General features: G+C 48.1%; 1 protein-coding gene across 3 annotated transcripts in view; it reads left to right on the forward strand.

The window, feature by feature from the left end:
* The window catches only part of TRPM3 (transient receptor potential cation channel subfamily M member 3), a 694,734-nt gene that overhangs the window by 521,878 nt on the left and 160,512 nt on the right, over positions 1-12,344 (forward strand). For all 3 annotated transcript variants that reach the window (XM_063913891.1, XM_063913889.1, XM_063913890.1), the window contains one exon: positions 11,490-11,741. In XM_063913891.1, coding sequence (XP_063769961.1) covers positions 11,490-11,741 — 252 coding nt within the window. The remainder of the gene's footprint in view (positions 1-11,489; positions 11,742-12,344) is intronic.

Genomic DNA, 12,344 nt, shown 5'->3' on the forward strand with positions numbered 1-12,344 from the left:
TGGAAGGCCTACCATTCACAGGAGAGGCCTTGTTCGGAGATGAATTAGACAAATGGATCTCCACAGCTACTGCAGGTAAGTCTACTTATCTTCTTTCCGCAGCCCCCCAAACCAAGAAGACTTATTCAGCTTCTAAGTTACAGTCCTTTCGGACGGCCAAGTTCAAGGGCAAGACCAAAGGTGCTTCTACGTCCTGCAGCGGCGCAAGAGGTAAACCATGCAAACCAGCAACAGCAGGTGCTCAGGAACAGAGCTCAGGCTCTGCTTCCTCAAAGACTTCAGCATGACGGTGGACCGCAATGCCTGGTAGTCTGTCAGGTGGGAGCTCGCCTACAATTCTTCAGTCAAATCTGGTCAGATGCATGCCGGGATCCCTGGGTCATAAATCTTATTTCCCAGGGCTACAGACTGGAGTTCCAAGAGCTCCCACCTCACAGATTCTTCAAATCAGGCTTGCCAGTTTTACAAGAGGCAAGTATAACTTTACAACATGCCATCCAAAAACTGGTACAGACTCACGTCATTGTTCCAGTTCCACCTCTTCAGCTAAACAAGGGGTACTATTCCAAATTGTTTGTAGTACCGAAACCGGACGGTTCGGTAAGACCAATTTTGAACCTCAAGTCGTTGAACCCGTACTTACGAGTGTTCAAATTCAAGATGGAGTCTCTGAGAGTGGTGATCTCAGGTCTGGACGAGGGGGAATTCCTAGTGTTTCTGGATATCAAGGATGCGTACTTTCACATTCCGATCTGGCCGCCTCACAAGGCTTACCTATGGTTTGCGCTGCAGGACTGTCACTACTAGTTCCAGGCCCTGCCATTTGGTCTCTCCACGGCACCGAGGGTGTTAACCAAGGTGATGGCAGAGATGATGTTTCTACTCCGCAAACAAGGAGTGAACATAATTCCGTACCTAGACGATCTCCTTATAAAAGCACCGTCCCGGGAAAGACTGCTGGACAGCATTGTTCTCTCAACCAAACTTTTCCAGGATCATGGGTGGATTCTGAACCTTCCGAAATCTCACCTAGAGCCAACACGGAGGCTCCCATTCCTGGGAATGATACTGGATACGGAGTCGCAGAAGGTGTTCCTTCCATTGGAAAAGGCATTAGTGATCCAGTTGATGGCTTGGGATGTCCTGAAGCCAACCCAGATATCGGTGCATCTATGTATTCGCCTTCTGGGGAAAATGGTGGCCTCTTACGAGGCTCTTCAATATGGAAGGTTTCATGCAAGACCCTTCCAACTCGATCTGTTGGACAAATGGTCCGTATCGCATATTTACATGCACCAGAGGATCCGTCTGTCACCAAAAGCCAGGATCTCCCTCATCGAGGGTTGGAGGTTCGGAATTCAGAATTGGATTCTGTTAACCACAGATGCAAGCCTCAGAGGTTGGGGTATCAGTCACTCAGGGGGTGCAGTTTCAAGGAAGATGGTCAAGTCAGGAAATCTTCCTTCCAATCAACCTTCTGGAACTCAGGGCCATATACAATGCCCTTCTGAAGGCCTCACATCTTCTTCAAGATCAGGCTGTTCAAGTCCAGTTGGACAATGTGACGGCAGTAACGTACATAAACTGACAGGATGGAACAAAAAGCAGAGCAGCAATGTCAGAGGTGTCAAGAATTCTCCTCTAGGCAGAGAGAAACGCTGTGGCGTTGTCAGTGGTCTTCATTCCGGGAGTAGACAACTGGGAAGCAGACTTCCTCAGCAGACTTGACCTGCACCCGGGGGAGTGGGGCCTTCACCCGGAAGTGTTCAGGTGCTTAACAAGTCTATGGGGATATCCATAGATCAACATGATGGCCTCTCATCTCAACAAGAAGCTCAAGCGGTATTGTTCCAGGTCGAGAGACCTACAGGTAGTGGCGGTTGACGCCCTGATGACTCCATGGGTCTATCAGAGGGTGTATGTGTTTCCTCCACTTCCTCTGATCCCAAAAATTCTAAAGAGAATAAAAAGGGAAAAGGTTCAAGCAATTCTTATTGCTCTGGATTGGCCAAGAAGGGCTTGGTACGTGGACCTTCTGGAGATGCTCCTCAAAGATCCATGGCCTCTTCCTCTTCCCGAGGATCTTCTGCAACGGGGCCCGCTCATCTATCAGGACTTACTGCAGCTACGTTTGACGGCATGGAAGTTGAACGGCTGATTCTAGCCAGGAGAGGGATCCCTAACGAGGTTATCCCGATTATGATCCAATCCAGGAAGGAGGTAACGTCTAAGCGTTACCATCGTATTTGGAAGAAATACGTCTCTTGGTGTGAGAGCAGAACATTTTCTGCGGTGGAATTCCATCTAGGACGTTTCCTAATTTCTCTTACGTCCTAGAGGATGCTGGGGACTCCGTAAGGACCATGAGGTATAGACGGGCTCCGCAGGAGATAGGGCACCTAAAAAGAACTTTTACTATGGGTGTGCACTGGCTCCTCCCTCTATGCCCCTCCTCCAGACCTCAGTTAGATCTTGTGCCCAGAGGAGAATGGATGCACTGCAGAGAGCTCTCCAGAGTTTTCTGTGGAAAAAGAATTTTGTTAGGTTTTTTATTTTCAGGGAGTCCTGTTGGCAACAGGCTCCCTGCATCGTGGGACCGAGGAGAGAGAAGCAGAGCTGGCTTGTCAAGTTGGGCACTGCTTCTAAGGCTACTGGACACCATTAGCTCCAGAGGGAGTCGGAACACAGGTCTCACCTGGGGTTCGTCCCGGAGCCGCGCCGCCGTCCTCCTCACAGATGCCGAAGATAGAAGCCGGGGGAGTATGAGAAGGCAGAAGACATCATAGGCGGCAGAAGACATCAGATCTTCATGAGGTAAGGCGCGCAGCGGTAAGCTGCGCACCATTGCTCCCATTCACACACACAGAGCAGCACTGAAGGGTGCAGGGCGCAGGAGGGGGCGCCCTGGGCAGCAATAAACCTCACATTTGGGCACTGACAAGGTAGATTAGGCTGCTGGGCAGTAATTCTACGATCCCCCGCCATTTTCTGTAAAAAAATCACCGGGACCGAAGCCCGTCGTCGGGGGGGCGGAGCTTGATCCCCAGCACTAACCAGCGCCATTTTCTCCACAGAAGCTGCATGAGGAAAACGCTGGCTCCCTGGTCTCTCCCCTGCTGAACATTCAGGCTGGAAAAAAGAGGAGGGGGGCATTTTGAGCGCAGTGAGTGGGAATCTGGTCATTTTATATATATATAAAAGCGCTACCTGGTCATATTTTTCCAGTGTTATTAAGCGCTGGGTGTGTGCTGGCATACTCTCTCTCTGTCTCTCCTAAGGGCCTGGTTGGGGTTTTGTCCCCTTATAGGTTAATCCCTGTGTGTGTGGGGTGTCGGTACGTGGTGTCGGCATGTCTGAAGCGGAAGGCTTTTCCAAGGAGGAGGTGGAGCAAATGAGTGGTGTGTCCCCGTCGGTTGTGCCGACTCCAGATTGGATGGACATGTGGCATATGTTGAATGCAAGTGTGGCATCTTTACATAAAAAGCTTGATAAGGCTGATTTAGGGGGGACATCAGGGGGTCAATCCTCAGACTGGACCGACTCACAGGGCCCGTCAGGGTCTCAAAAGCGTTCCTTAACACAAGACACTACTACCGACACGGATTCTGATTCCAGTGTCGACTATGACAAAGTAAAATTGCACCCTAGGGTGACCAAAACCATTCAGTGTATGATTGTTGCAATAAGGGATGTGTTGCATATTGTGGATGAACCCTCTGTCCCCGACACAAGGGTACACATTTTTAAGGAAAAGAAACAGATTATTAACTTTCCCACATCTCATGAATTAAATTAATTCTTTGGAAAAGCTTGGGAGACTCCGGATAAGAGACCGCAGATCCCCAAAAGAATTTATATGACATACCCTTTCCCTAAGCAGGACAGGGAGATTTGGGAATCACCCCCCCACTGTGGACAAAGCCCTGACGCGCTTGTCCAAAAAAGTGGCGCTACCGTCTCCTGACACAGCAGCCCTTAAGGACACTGCAGATCGCAGGCAAGAAACTACCTTAAAGTGTATTTATTCTCATACTGGTGCTGTGCTAAGACCGACAATTGCGTCGGCATGGGTGTGTAGCGCAATTGCAACTTGGACAGATGAGCTGACAGATCAATTTGATAATATGGATAAGGATACTATATTCCTAACTCTAGCCCATATTAAAGACGCAGTCTTATTTATGAGGGATGCTCAAAGGGACATTGGATTGCTAGCATCTAGGGCCAATGCCATGTCTGTCTCAGCGAGAAGATCCTTATGGACTCGCCAATGGACGGGTGATGCGGATTCCAAGAAACATATGGAAGTACTACCCTACAAGGGTGATGTATTGTTTGGGGATGGGCTGACGGACCTGGTTTCCACAGCCACAGCAGGTAAATCAAATTTTTTACCTTATATACCCCAACAGCAAAAGAAAGTAACACCCTATCAGATACAGTCCTTTCGGTCGCACAAGTCCAAAAGAGGTCGGGGATCCTCTTTCCTCGCCAGAGGTAAGGGCAGAGGCAAGAGAGCACCTTCTTCGGCAGGTGCCCAGGAACCAAAGTCCTCCCCGGCTGCTCCAAAACCCACAGCATGACGCTGGGGCTCCCCTGAGGGAGTCCGCACCGGTGGGGGCACGTCTTCGACTTTTCAGTCAGGCCTGGGTCAGTTCGGACCTAAATCCCTGGGTGGTGGAAATAGTTTCCCAGGGTTACAAATCGGAATTCGAGGAGGTGCCCCCGTGCCGATTTTTCAAATTGGCCCTACCAGCTTCCACATCGGAAAGGGATGTAGTATTAGCTGCAATTCAAACGCTGTGTATAGAGCAAGTGATAATCAAGGTTCCCCTGCACCAGCAGGGAAGAGGTTACTACTCAACCCTATTTGTGGTTCCGAAACCGGACAGTTCGGTCAGACCTATTTTGAATCTGAAATCCCTAAACCTGTACATAAAAAGATTCAAATTCAAAATGGAATCTCTCAGAGCGATAATAGCCAACATGGAGGAGGGGGAGTTTATGGTGTCTCTGGACATAAAGGATGCGTACCTTCATGTCCCCATATATGCCCCCCATCAGGAATACCTGAGATTCGCTGTACAGGATTGGCATTACCAATTTCAGGCGTTGCCGTTTGGACTCTCCACGGCCCGAGGATTTTCACCAAGATAATGGCGGAAATGATGGTGGTCCTGTGCAAGCATGGAGTCACAATTATCCCATACTTGGACGATCTCCTGATAAAAGCGAGATCAAGGGAGAAATTGCTGAACAGTGTGGCGCTCTCGTTGAGAGTGCTCCAGCAACATGGTTGGATTCTAAATCTACCGAAGTCACAGTTGATTCTGACAACTCGACTACCGTTCCTAGGTATGATACTGGATACGGAACAAATGAAGGTCTTCCTCCCAATAGAGAAAGCCCAAGACATACAGAACATGGTCAGAGACCTGCTAAAACCGAAAAGGGTGTCAGTTCACCAATGCACTCGAGTTCTGGGGAAAATGGTGGCGGCCTACGAGGCCATTCCCTTCGGCAGGTTCCATGCAAGGACTTTTCAATGGGACCTTCTGGACAAGTGATCCGGGTCCCATCTGCACTTACATCGGAAAATAACTCTGTCCCCAGGGACCAGAGTGTCCCTCCTGTGGTGGTTGCAAAGTGCTCACCTCCTGGAGGGTCGCAGGTTCAGAATTCAGGATTGGATCCTGGTTACCACGGACGCGAGCCTCCGAGGATGGGTAGCGGTCACACAGGGAAAACATTTTCAGGGTCTTTGGTCAGACCAGGAGTCCTTATTAAAAAAGCGTTTTCGAACCAGCGCTCCAACACGGCAGTGCTGCAGACTCCGCTGAAGTGGTCACCCCCACTTCCAAGGAAACTTTTAAACAGTATACAAAATGCAGATATGCGCACCCTGGGATATTGCAGGATAATTGTATGTTCTGTGAAGAACGTTCAATGTTCAAGTGTTCAAATCCTTCCCTTTGAATCAGAACAGAGTTCCTCCTTTTTCCCTCAAAAAAACAGAAGTAGGGAATGTATAGTGAAGTACAGTTTTATTAGGAGTGTAAATAACAAACAAATAAAAGTAATAATTCCACCAACTATTAGTGGGGCAAATGTGCGTACCAGAATATGTGGGGTCCCCAACAAAGGTTACCCTATAGCACTTGTGAGGTGTTAAACAGATACCTCCCAGGATCTCAGTACTGTTCCTCCTCTGGCCGTGGTATTTCTGGGTACTCCCCCTCTTACTGGATCAGTCGCAGTCTGTCCCACAGACTGTGGGACAGACTGCGACTGATCCAGTAAGAGGGGGAGTACCCAGGAATACCACGGCCAGAGGAGGAACAGTACTGAGATCCTGGGAGGTATCTGTTTAACACCTCACAAGTGCTATAGGGTAACCTTTGTTGGGGACCCCACATATTCTGGTACGCACATTTGCCCCACTAATAGTTGGTGGAATTATTACTTTTATTTGTTTGTTATTTACACTCCTAATAAAACTGTACTTCACTATACATTCCCTACTTCTGTGTTTTTGAGGGAAAAAGGAGGAACTCTGTTCTGATTCAAAGGGAAGGATTTGAACACTTGAACATTGAACGTTCTTCACAGAACATACAATTATCCTGCAATATCCCAGGGTGCGCATATCTGCATTTTGTATACTGTTTAAAAGACCAGGAGTCCTGTCTACACATCAATGTGTTGGAACTCAGGGCCATTTACAACGGCCTTCGACAAGCAGAGAGTTTTCTTCGAAACCTACCAGTTCTGATTCAATCAGACAATGTCACAGCAGTGGCTCAAGTGAACCGCCAAGGTGGGACAAAAAGCAGAGTCGCGATGGCGGAAGCCACAAGGATCCTTCGCTGGGCGGAAAATCATGTAAGCGCTCTGTCAGCTGTCTTCATTCCGGGAGTGGACAACTGGGAAGCAGACTTCCTCAGCAGACACGATCTCCATCCAGGAGAGTGGGGACTTCATCAAGAAGTCTTTGCAGAAGTAACACGTCTTTGGGGAACTCCTTAAATAGACATGATGGCGTCACGCCTCAACAAAAAACTTCAGAGGTACTGCGCCAGGTCTCGGGACCCTCAGGCAATTGCAGTGGACTCTCTGGTAACACCGTGGGTGTTCAAATCGGTCTACGTGTTTCCTCCTCTTCCTCTCATCACAAAGGTGTTGAGGATCATAAGACGAAGAAGAGTACGAATGATACTCGTTGTCCCAGACTGGCCTCGAAGGGCCTGGTACTCGGATCTACAAGAGATGCTCACAGGAGATCCCTGGCTTCTTCCTCTGAGGGAAGACCTGTTGCAGCAGGGGCCCTGTATATTTCAAGACTTACCACGGTTACGTTTGACGGCATGGCGGTTGAACGCCGAATCCTAGCGAAAAAGGGGATTCCGGAAGAGGTCATCCCTACGTTAATAAAGGCTAGGAAGGAGGTGACGATAAAATATTATCACCGTATCTGGCGAAAGTATGTGTCTTGGTGTGAGACCAAGAATGCACCTACGGAAGATTTTCATCTGGATCGTCTTCTCCACTTCCTACAGACAGGAGTGGATATGGGCCTGAAATTAGGCTCTGTTAAGGTACAGATTTCGGCCCTCTCGATTTTCTTTCAGAAGGAATTGGCTTCTCTTCCAGAAGTCCAGACGTTTGTAAAGGGAGTGCTGCACATCCAGCCCCCTTTTGTGCCTCCAGTGGCACCATGGGACCTGAACGTGGTGTTGCAGTTCCTAAAATCACACTGGTTTGAACCGCTTAACAAGGTTGAGTTGAAATTTCTTACCTGGAAGGTGGTCATGTTGTTGGCCTTAGCATCAGCAAGGCGAGTGTCAGAATTGGCGGCTTTGTCACACAAGAGCCCCTACTTGATTTTTCATGTGGATCGAGCTGAACTGAGGACACGTCCGCAATTTTTGCCTAAAGTGGTTTCTTCGTTCCATATGAATCAACCTATTGTGGTGCCTGTGGCTACAAGTGACCTGGAGGATTCCAGATCCCTGGACGTAGTCAGGGCCTTAAAAATTTATGTAGCCAGGACGGCTAGAATTAGGAAAACAGAGGCTCTGTTTATCCTGTATGCGGCCAATAAGATTGGCGCTCCTGCTTCGAAGCAGACTATTGCTCGCTGGATCTGTAATACGATTCAGCAGGCTCACTCTACGGCTGGATTGCCGGTACCAAATTCGGTTAAGGCCCATTCCACTAGGAAGGTGGGCTCTTCTTGGGCGGCTGCCCGAGGCGTCTCGGCTTTACAACTTTGCCGAGCGGCGACTTGGTCGGGGTCAAACACTTTTGCTAAATTCTACAAGTTTGATACCCTGGCTGATGAGGACCTAGCGTTTGCTCAGTCGGTGCTGCAGAGTCATACGCACTCTCCCGCCCGATTGGATGCTTTGGTATAAACCCCATGGTCCTTACGGAGTCCCCAGCATCCTCTAGGACGTAAGAGAAAATAAGATTTTAAACCTACTGGTAAATCTATTTCTCCTAGTCCGTAGAGCAGGCATTTTCAACAGGTGTGCCGCGGCACACTAGTGTGCCGCAGGCAGTTGCCGGGTGTGCCGCCACCACTGCCAGCCAGAGATGCCCGCTGCCTGTTGTCACACTGACCCGGCGCCGCCCCTCCGCTCACTGACCCGGCGCCGCCCCTCCACTCACTGACCCGGCGCTGCCCCTCCGCTCACTGACCCGGCGCTGCCCCTCCGCTCACTGACCCGGCGCCGCCCCTCCACTCACTGACCCGGCGCCGCCCCTCCGCTCACTGACCCGGCGCCGCCCCTCCGCTCACTGACCCGGCACCACCCCTCCACTCACTGACCCGGCGCTGCCCCTCCGCTCACTGACCCGGCGCCGCCCCTCCACTCACTGACCCGGCGCTGCCCCTCCGCTCACTGACCCGGCGCCGCCGTCCGCACATAGACCCTCCGCTGTCACCAGCCAGATGTACCTGTGCTTGCCGGGCAGCACTGCACTTCCCCATCAACCGGCCTGATCTCCCCATCTGCAGTGCACGCTCACACGCTTCTCCTCCTCCTCCATGCTGCCTTGTCCTAGTGCTCCTCGCTTCTCCCCACTGAGAGGGAAAGATAGATTTAAGGTTAGATATATATATATATATTATATGTTAGATATTCCTTGCACATATTTTTATATGTGCAAGGAATTACTATGGTGGGGGGCGAGGGGGAATTAATGTAAGGGGATTAGTTGTGTGTATAATTACTATGTGCGGGCAGGGCGTGTGTAATGATAATGGAGGGCTGGTATGTATATTTACTATGGGTGGGACAGGTGTAGGGAATTACAATGGGGGCATGTGTGTGGCTTGACTATGGGTGGGGGGGACAGGTGTGTATAATTACTATGGGGGGCAGGTTTGTGGCAATTCTGGGGGGGGGGGTAAGTGGAATTACACTTGGGTAGGTGTGACGCATTAATATAAATCTGTTTTATTACAGTGGGAGCCAATGTGTTTTATTACTGCGGGGCCAAAAAAATTGATGGTGTGCCTTGGCAATTTAAAAAATTTTCTTAGTGTGCCACAAATTTAAAAAGGTTGAAAATCACTGCCGTAGAGGATGCTGGGCGCCCGTTCCAGTGCGGAAACTCTGCAAGACTTGTATATAGTTGTTGCTTACATAAGGGTTATGTTACAGTTGACATCGGTCTTGGACCGTTACTGTAGTTTTGTTCATACTGTTAACTGGTTATGTATGTTCTAGGTTACATGGTATGATTGGTGTCGGCTGGTATGAATCTTGCCCTTGGATTGCTAAATCCTGCCTTGTATTGTCCATCTCCTCTGGGCACAGTTCTCTAACTGAGGTCTGGAGGAGGGGCATAGAGGGAGGAGCCAGTACACACCCATAGTCAAAGTTCTTTTTAGGTGCCCTATCTCCTGCGGAGCCCGTCTATACCCCATGCTCCTTACGGAGTCCCCAGCATCCTCTACGGACTAGGAGAAATAGATTTACCGGTAGGTTTAAAATCTTATTTTTTCTACAAGCAGGAGTGGATGTGGACCTACGTCTGGGCTCCATAAAAGTCCAGATTTTGGCCTTGTCTATTTTCTTTCTGAAACAATTGGCTTCTCTCCCTGAGGTCCAGACGTTCTTGAAAGGTGTTCTGCACTTCCAACCTCCCTTTGTGCCTCCCATGGTACCTTGGTATCTTGAGGTGGTGCTGCATTTCCTCCAATTGGACTGGTTTGAGCCGTTACAGGAGGTGGACGTAAAATATCTTATGTGGAAGACCATCACACTTCAGCAGGACGTGTGTCAGAGCTGGGGGCTTTGTCTCACAAAAGTCCCTATTTAATTTTCCATGAGGATAGAGCTGAACTCAGAACTCATCAGCAATTTCTTCCTAAAGTGGTGTCAGCGTTTCACATCAACCAAACTATTGTGGTTCTGGTTGTCACCGACACCTCTGCTACTTCAAAGTCTTTGGATGTCGTGAGGGCTTTGAAGGTGTATGTGAAAAGAACAGGTCATCACAGAAAGACGGACTCGCTGTTTGTTCTTTTTGATCCCAATAAGATTGGGTGTCCTGCTTCAATGCAGACAATTGCACGCTGGATCAGACTTACTATCCAGCATGCTTATTTCACGGCAAAGTTGCCATGTCCAAAATCTGTACAGGCCCACTCTACTAGGTCGGTGGGTTCTTCCTGGGCAGCTGCCCGGGGTGTCTCGGCTTTACAGCTCTGCCGAGCAGCTACTTGGTCAGGTTCGAACACATTTGCAAAGTTCTACAAGTTCAATACTTTGGCCTCTGAGGACCTTCAGTTTGGTCAGTCAGTTCTGCAGGAACCTCAGCACTCTCCCACCCGGTTTAGGAGCTTTGGTACATCCCCATGGTACTAAATGGACCCCAGTATCCTCTAGGATGTAAGAGAAAATAGGATTTTAATTACCTACTGGTAAATCCTTTTCTCGTAGTCCGTATAGGATACTGGGCGCACGCCCAGTGCTTTGTTCTTCCTGCACTGTTACTTGGTTAAGTAATGTTGGTTCATTCATTGCTGTTCCTGTTTCAAGTTTGGTTAGCTTGGCTTTCCTCCTGTTGTGTGCTGATCGGAATCTAACCACTATCCTTATCTATCCTCCTCTCGAAGTATGTCCGTCTCCTCGGGGACAGTTTCCTAGACTGAGTCTGGTAGGAGGGGCATAGAGGGAGGAGCCAGCCCACACTATCAAATTCTTAAAGTGCCCATAGCTCCTAGTGAACCCGTCTATACCCCATGGTACTAGTATCCTCTACGGACTACGAGAAAATGATTTATCGGTAGGTAATTAAAATCCTATTTTTACAATGTAATGCATTTGCATAAAGTGCTATATCCGAATACACCATATAGGTGACCAATATGTAGTGAAATGAAGTTTCACACAATCACATATAGGTTTCTTGGTGCAGACTTGTTTAAACTGTACAGTTACATTCTACATTTAACCATGTCTTCTACAACCTTACAGATCTTAATGTCTGAACCGGGGAAGTTGTTACAGAAGTTTAAAGTATGGCTGCAGGAATACTGGAATGTCACAGATCTCATCTCCATCCTGCTTTTCTCTATCGGGATGGTGTTTCGATTGCAAGAGCAGCCGTTCAGCAGCTATGGGCGAGTGATATACTGTGTGAACATCATCTACTGGTATATTCGTTTGCTCGATATCTTTGGTGTGAACAAGTACCTTGGGCCATATGTTATGATGATTGGTAAAATGGTGAGATAAATCATTGTCTTTCTAAAATATGAATATAGAAAAATTAATTGTGTAAAGTTTGGATAAAAAAATTCCTAATGTAAATTTCAGTTCAAAGTTAGACTAAATATAAATATATACATAGCTATAAAACTCTACTGCTGAGCAGGGAAGGAATTGCAAAAATAACTAATCCAGACTGGTATAATCTGTATTGTAAACAGGTTAAAGAAATTAAAAAGAAAACATTCAAAAATACAAATTTGTTATTATATCTCCCTTACTATAATTATGTTGTTTCAGGCCTGTAGTACAGTCTGGTAAGCTACTTCAAGTAGAAAAAAAGTTACATACTGTATGTCATTAGCCCAGCCATAACCATTAGGTTTCTGTAAGTAATTGGCATATTCATTGACTTTAACAAAAAGGGAAGCAAGGCACACTGAGGCAGATGTATTAACCTGGAGAAGGCATAAGGAAGTGATAAACCAGTGATATGTGCAAGGTGATACACGCACCAGCCAATCAGCTCCAATATGTAGATTAACAGTTAGGATCTGATTGGCTGGTGCGTTTATCACCTTGCACATATCACTTCCTTATGCCTTCTCCAGGTTAATACAT

This window comes from Pseudophryne corroboree, chromosome 1 (assembly GCF_028390025.1).
Source record: "Pseudophryne corroboree isolate aPseCor3 chromosome 1, aPseCor3.hap2, whole genome shotgun sequence".
NCBI lineage: Eukaryota > Metazoa > Chordata > Amphibia > Anura > Myobatrachidae > Pseudophryne > Pseudophryne corroboree.